General features: G+C 42.9%; 1 protein-coding gene across 1 annotated transcript; it reads right to left on the bottom strand.

Moving 5' to 3' along the window:
- Positions 1–1,499: 1,499 nt before the first annotated feature.
- LOC142356430 (uncharacterized) lies at positions 1,500–7,350 on the bottom strand. Its single transcript, XM_075408346.1, has one exon. It carries the CDS (start codon positions 7,274–7,276, stop codon positions 1,733–1,735), a length of 5,544 nt encoding a protein of 1,847 aa, XP_075264461.1. The 5' UTR covers positions 7,277–7,350; the 3' UTR covers positions 1,500–1,732.
- Positions 7,351–7,664: the final 314 nt, after the last annotated feature.

Raw genomic sequence — 7,664 nt, 5'->3', positions numbered from 1 at the left:
GTGGTCAAGGATGCAACGCCCGACAAACTGCAGACGAATTGCTCTCAGAAGAAAGGCGGGTCCCAATTCTATTGTAGCATGCTAGAACTAGTGGAAGAAGTTTGATTGCATCATGCTTTACCGCGGAGCATAAAAAATGAATGGATGAAATGAACAGTGAAACCAATTTCGGCGCACTGACTTTCACCAGGTAGTAAACGGACCCACTAGGAACTCGACCTTATTGACTTAAAGCTCCGTCCAAAAAAGTAACAAATGAAGTCTCGCATATAATCATTTCAACAGCATACAATGATTAAGAAATTGAAAATGGGATCAAAAAGATTCAAAACGGCACCCAATCAGTCAAAAAATTCATTTCAAAATCTAAACATAACCGACTAAACGTCGGAAGAATTGCTCTTGAACGACTAGTGGGAGCTCTAATCAATTGCAGCCTGCTTCAGTCGGGGGGGGGGGGGGGTAGCCTAAATGGGACTAAGAAGTTCTATAGTGGGCTTCAAATAACCATATTAGAGGTTAACATATACCACTATTAAGATTTAAAGTTAAAAAAGGACACCAGTTTCGGCGCACTTTTTATTTGACTTTTAGTATTAAATTGCCGCCAATTGAGTTCAGCTGCTTGAAATCGTGATTGAGAGAGAATTTTAGATCACGCGAAATGCAAAAAGTCAAGGGCGTAAAAGTCACTCGAAAAGTCAAAACCGTCAAGCGAAAATTTTGCATAAAAAAAGACACACACGTTTACAATAATTGCTATGAACTGCGTTCAAGAGCAATTAATAAGAGCCGAAATTAGTCAAGTTTACAAACTTATAGAAGCATGTTCAGTGAAAATTAGATATAAAACTAAATGGGGGTGGGGGCAACGGAGGGGGGGGGGGGGGGGGGGGGTCTTCGGCTTCTTGGGGCCCTTATGGCCTGAACGATGTGTAGGCGTATGGCTGGGGGGGGGGGGGGGCGGGTGAAGTGGAGGGGGGACGGGGTGTCAACTTCTAAGAACCGCCCTTCACATCATAATTATGAGTCTCCAAAACAGTTTGTGAATTGCATACTTGGACACTTATTGCCCGCTGGGCGCTACCTGTTTATACCGTTTTTGAGGAGGAAAAGTCAAATGGGTCAGACGAAAAATCGGTCAAGCGAAAAATCTCATTAAAAAAGACCAACAGGACTAATATAATTGCTACAAACTTCGTTTGAGAGCAATTAACATTAGTTAAAACAAAAAACTTCTGAAATTTGCTCGCTTAAAGAAAATCAGAAAATCACAGCTCCATGTCTCGCTCTCTCAAAACTAGCTATAAGTACATAAAACCACTCTTTTGCTCCGCTCTTCAAATTTGATTAGCAGCAAAACCACGTTTTCACAAGAAAGACTCCTCTTTGAGTTGAACAAAAATTACTACGAATTTAGTTTGCGACTTATTTACCAAAGAGAAAACAGCAAGGTAACGACAACTTCTAGACCACTAGTAACACTCATGTTATAAATCTGATGATTTCAGTGATTGATTTAAATTGGAACGGCTATAAAATAGCTTGAATAAACAGTAATAAATAGGATAAAGTTAATTAAAGTATTTAAAAGTAAGTTAATCAAAACTCAAACTGAGGAACAAAGCAGCAACTCTGGCTCATCAAATCCATAAGTTAACTAAACACAAAATAAGTTCATAGCAGTTTTTAACAAGTTTATGCAATAACACCTTTCAGCGAACTTTTAACTTTATCTCCAAGATGAAAAGCTGCCCGCATTGTTGCCACCTCCAAACGCTGTGCTTCCAGACATTGCACCTCCAAAGGCACTTGAACCAAAGGCGGAACTGCCGCCACCTGTTGCCATTCCCTGCGCTCCCCCATTGCCGAATAATGATCCAGTATTGCTTCCCATTCCTGATGCCAAACCACCGAACGAGGCCAGACCTCCAGTTGAGGCCCCAGCTCCAAAGACACTGCCTCCAGAGGGCGCTCCAGCACCTGAGCCTCCGAACACCGAGGAACTTCCACTTCCAAACACAGCTCCACCCCCGAATGCCGGATTAGCAGAAGTAGTACTTCCAAAAACAGGCTTGCTGCTGCCAAAAGCCCCAGAAGCACCTGGGGATCCACCAAAAGCTGCAGCAGCACCAAAAGCTGACTGGCCAGTACTTGGCGAGGTAATCGATTTTCCAAACACGTTTCCACTATTACTTGCCCCAAATGGGGATTGTCCTGTTTGACCAAAAACCGAGCCACCTGTTGTAGATCCAAAAGCTCCGCTGGATGGCTGCGAAGATCCAAAGACACTCGATCGCGCTGACTGCGATCCAAACAAGGATCCACTAGCTGCCGAACTCTGTGTACCTCCAAATATGCTGTTTTGTGATTGTGGAGCTTGAGATGAAAAGGCACTGGTTGAAAACGGCGAAGCAGTAGAAGTTGTTGCTGGCGTACCTGAACTTCCGAACAGGCTTCCAAAAACATTTGACGTCTGTTGAGAACTTTGCTGCGTGCCTCCAAGTCCCGAAAAGGCACTTCCCCCAAACAAACTTCCAGCAGCATCTGCAGGTTTGGTTCCTGTACCGTTGGCTGGCTGACCAAACACGGACGTTGATAATTGGCTACCTGTAGTTTGAGAGCCAAAGGGACTGTTAGTTTGCGGAGTCGCAAACAAAGATTTATTGGCGTTATTCACAGGTGTATTTTGGCCAAACGGGGAACTAATTTGACCATTTGTAGAACCACCTGGTGTCTGATTTAAGGCAGAGTTCTGTTGTGATTGACCGCCAAAAATTGAAGATGATTGAGTGGTGGCGCCAGATAGCACAGTTGTCGACTGTCCAAATATGGAACCAGATGTTGACGTTGTGTTAGTAAGTTGTAACGGTGGCACAACGCCAACGGAAGAAGCAGTTGGATTTGCTCCGGTTAAGTTAGCAAGGCTGCCGGGTTGACTAACAGTTACAGATTCGTTTGATTGACCGCTGGGTTTGCTGGATACAATCGCTGCCGATGGGTCCAAAACTGAAGCAGTTGTAACTGCTGTTGAAACCACAGTTAAGTTTTTATTATTGACGGAGACGGTTGTGGAACTATTGCTAGAAGATGAGGCTACCTGAAGTCCACTGGTTATGTTATTGGCCACACTCACACTGGAAACTGCCGGGATGCCAAAAATGGAAGAATTGGACGGAACTGGTGCATTCAAAGTCTGGGATACACCGTTTCCAATTTGCAGATTTTGGGATCCAAGAACCGATGACGAGCTAAATATAGCGTTAGAACTTGGCTTTGCAGGCTGATCAAGTTTGTTCTCGGTAGCTCCAGGCATAGATCCGGCTGAACTATTAGAAACAGCAATGCTGACCTGTGGATTAGAATGTAACGATGAAGAATTTGCAAACAAGGACAAGCTCGGCTTTGGTGGAGCTGAAGACGTCGCTATATTGGTGATAACTTGAGCTTGTGCTGATGATTGCGCAAAACTAAGTAAGTTCTGATTTTGTTCCGAACTCTTACAAACAGGTGTTGCAGTAGCATTTGGAAAAATGGATGTAATATTTTGGGTTGCAGGTTTGTTGAAAATTGATGAACTTCCGCTGCTTTTCGACTGGTTTGAATAGCCAGAAGTATTCAAACTTGCAGCACTTGAAACTGGCATCACATTAGAAGTAAAGTTACTTGTCGTTAACATATTTCCAAGCGCGGACTGAGTGAGCTTTGGTTGGTCACTGGATGCCGCATTTGATGTTGGATCTATTGTCTGTAACGGCTCGCCACTTTTCAAAATTTCCGACGTCGTCATTGGATTTGTCGTCTTTTGAATATTGCCAGATAGCAAAGAATTCATTGCACTTGCGGCCGAGGTAGTAATATCTGAGCTCGGCGCTAGTAAGGATTTTAAAATGCTGGCACTTCCAGAAATATCAACAGGTCCAGGTTGAGGCTGGTTCTGGTCTCTCCCCTCCAAAACAACAGGCACCTGAGATTTAACGCTCTCCTGCAACTTTCTGGCAACATTGGCCTGATTTGCCATCTGCCCTGGAGGCATTAAACTTGGACTGGACGCGCTTTTGGCAATATTGGACGTTGGCATGAAAGAAGACTGTTTGTTCATCGCCAGTACATTGCCTGATAATTGTGCGCTCTCTGAAGTAGCCAAGTTGCTTGCTGTTTTGATCATATGGTCATTGATTCCTAAAGAGCTATTAATGGTGGGTTTGCTTGCGATACCGAACAAGCTTGAGCCCGAAGGAATGATAGAGTCGTGCTGTGGTACGTTGAAAATTGAAACGTTTGCGGGGGCCAAATTTTCCTTCTGACTTTGGCCAATAGGTTTTGGTACTCCTACGCCAGCAGACGATAGATTTTCAGACTTCTCTGCGATTGTTACTTGGGTCTTCTGATTTATAGGTTTTGATTCAGCGGCTTTCGGAGAACCCTGGCTAAATATGCTGCCCATTGGTTTCACAAAAGCACTTGGTGTGTTAAGCTGTTTATCAGTAGGGGTTGAAAATAGGTTGGACTGAGATTGCTGTTGAGGCGGAACGGCGATCGATTTCAAATCAGCTTTTGGGGGTTGCGGTGTGTTTTGGATAACTTTGGACAAATTAGTCGTCAAAGCACTGGGTTGCTGATATTGGGGTGCCAACGTATTGGCTGGAATTGGTTTGATATTTTGTCCTGACGATGCAGAAATAATGTTCAGATCTTTAACATTGACAACGGGCGCATCCTTATCTGAGGGCGGTTGTTGACTCAGGAAGACACTTTCACGCAATTTTTCCAACATTTTAACTCTATCTTCTCCGCTCACAGCTTGAGACTTGATTTCTACAGCTTGGGCCACGCTGCTTTCTTTGGCAGCCGAAGGCCTCGGAGATTCATCTTCTATTGGTTTGAAAGGCTTCAAATCAACCGAATCGATTAAAGGCCTGGTCGATGAGAGTTCAATTTTAGTAACAGGCGCCCTGGTACGTCTTGATAAAAAATCGCGCAAGGATGCTACTTTCTCAGGGTCATTTTTAACAGGCTGTGTAGATTTAAAACTTCCATGATGATCTCTCTCTTTATCATCAGAAGACAAATTAAGTCCTTTCATTGAGCAATTAATATCTAGAGTCGACATATCTGCTCGTTTAGAATACAGTTCACATCTCTCAACTTCGTAATTTCCACTTGAGTCAAACTTTCTATCATACTTAGCCGCTATATCGTCCAGCTTCTGCCCCAAAGCCATTATAGTTTTGTAATTATTTTGCAAGACTGTATTAATGGTATCGTAATATTCCGCTTCACCTTGCTTCATTTTTCTCTCACGAGTTGCAACGTTTTCAATCATAGCTAGGATTTCGTTCGCTCGTAACTGGATAAAGCCTTCACTGTTTTGAATTGAGTCTGCAAGCTTCTGCAGGTCAGGGGGTAAAGGCGCACTTTTCAAAAACGACTGGTATCTTTCATCGTTGTGCCGGTCCAGAAACACTTTAGCCCGGTTGGCAACATTAAAGGTATGCAGGTGGGAGTTTTTCAGTTCTTGTACGTCATGTATCAAACTATCTAATTGCAGTTTTAACTCGCCCTTGAATTTCTCAATTTCTAGCGTCTTATGGTGCAAAGGCGCGTACGATTTATCTCCCATTGGCTTTCGATTCCCAACTTCCAGTTTTGAGTTTTCTAGCTCGGCTGAAAACGACTGCAACACTTTTTTAGTTGAACTATTCAATTCAGCATTCTTCGCTGCTTCATGTTGAAGCTGTTTCTGTCTCTCAATAGCAGCTGCTGCATCTGCTTGCTGTTTCGGCACTTGCGTTACATTTACAGCAGGCTTCTGAGCCATACTTGAGTTATTAGAAACTGACTGAAGAGGTGGCGCTATCGAGGCTTGAGGTTGGCCGCCTAAAATACCTTTTAGTAAATGCTGGCTGTTTTGTGCCACTTGTTGTGCAGAAGTTCCAGTATTAGTACCCATACTTAATGAGGGCTGTGATTGAATTACTGGTTTTGAACTGACGGATGGTGCCGCTGCCACTTGAGGTTGAACTGAGGACTGTTGCACTTGACTTAAAGGTTGGAGCTTTATATTAGAGAACTCGCTAGGTTTCACATTCAAAACAGGTACATCGGGCAAGTTGTAAGCGATTGAAAAGGCGTGCAATTTCCCAAAATGCGTCATCGCAAATAAAACTGGATACAACTGCCCCGCTAACATCTGGCCATCTGCCGAAGCAACAGGACCACCAACTGGCCTTTGCGAACAGAAACTAAGCGCCAGGCTTACACAGAGCGGATCTTTGTTGGAGTTCGCGGGAACGGGAAACTGGGCTCTAGCATTTTCATCAAGCATTAAGCATTCCCAAGAATCAGTGTTCTTCATGTAGGCAATTACTCCAATTTCACTCGACTTCGAACTACTGCAAAGTAAAATTTTCCACTCGGGTATATATTGGATGAAAGCAATCAATTCAATCTTCGGGTCAACATCGAAGCAGCTCATGATGACATCAGCGATTTCACAAACTACAGGCGCTTGATTTGGATCTTTGTGCAGAGTCACACTATAAAATGCGAGCTCCGGATCTCGATCATAAGCACAAATAAAGTGATAAGTAGCTATCCAAACAATACTCAAGACACGAGAAGTATCTGGGGAATTCTGAACAACTCTTTTGATTTCACCAGCTGGTGTAACTTGAACAAATTTTCCATCAAGACAACCAACTAATAGTTGTTTGCCCTTTGGACTCCAGGAAACACACAAAGCATTCAACTGCTTAGCCAAAAAGACATTAAACTTTTGATTATCAAATGTCCATATTTGTAAGCTTCCGTCACTCATACATGCAGCAATCGCATTTGAACAGGGGTTGCTTCGTATAGTAGTAGGAAATACTTGACCAAAATCATGAGTTCCAAGCTCCAGCAAACCATTTGTAGCGTAGTATTTGATCTTATAGTTGTTATTTTCTTTAATAATGGCCAGAAAAATCTCGTCATCAGATGTAAACGCTACTTGGAGGACGGAATCACATGATTTGCCAAAATTAACAGGGAAAACAAGTCCATCCGTCTCGCTAGAATTGACACTATCATCAAATCGTTGGACTGTGAATGCAGTTAGCGGCGAAGGCGGCACTTTAAGAGCGGATACAAGCAAATCGTGCTTCAATGAATTAGCAATCAGAGCCTGATTTAATTTGGTAATCGATATGGGTTCCGCGGCTGAAGATTTTTGCCCAACACCAACAGGCTTATACGCTATGAATTTGAACACATCCCCTGGTATCGAGGTCATTATATCTAAAACAAGATCTCTAAAACAACAAGAATTATAGCATTTAAAGCTCTAATGGAAAACTAATTGCATCGGAAAGGCAACTCCAAAACTTTCTTCAGTTTGCCCATGATTGACAACCAGCTAAAAACAAAAATGTGTCCCGATTATGGTGAAATAATGAATATTACCACACGGTTGTTATCGCCACCGAGAAGTTATCAAACTCCGAGGCGAAGCCGAGGTGTTATGACAACTTCGAGGGCGATAACAAACGTGTGGTAATTTTTTTAATCAACACCTGTTGCGATCAGTTCAAAATTGAACACATTCTTATTGGTTTTTAAATTTTATTTTTGTGGACAATTACATTCTCAAAGGTAAGCGATATTTCTTCGGATCTGTTCTT

Source organism: Convolutriloba macropyga, chromosome 2 (assembly GCF_964194025.1).
Source record: "Convolutriloba macropyga chromosome 2, txConMacr16.3, whole genome shotgun sequence".
Classification (NCBI taxonomy): Eukaryota; Metazoa; Xenacoelomorpha; order Acoela; family Convolutidae; genus Convolutriloba; species Convolutriloba macropyga.
The sequence above is the reverse complement of the archived record's forward strand: the minus strand, read 5'-3'. Positions and strand labels throughout refer to the sequence as shown.

Coding starts and splice junctions, on each gene's coding strand:
- LOC142356430 (XM_075408346.1), bottom strand. CDS start 7,276: ATGACCTCGATACCAGGGGATGTGTTCAAATTCATAGCGTATAAGCCT.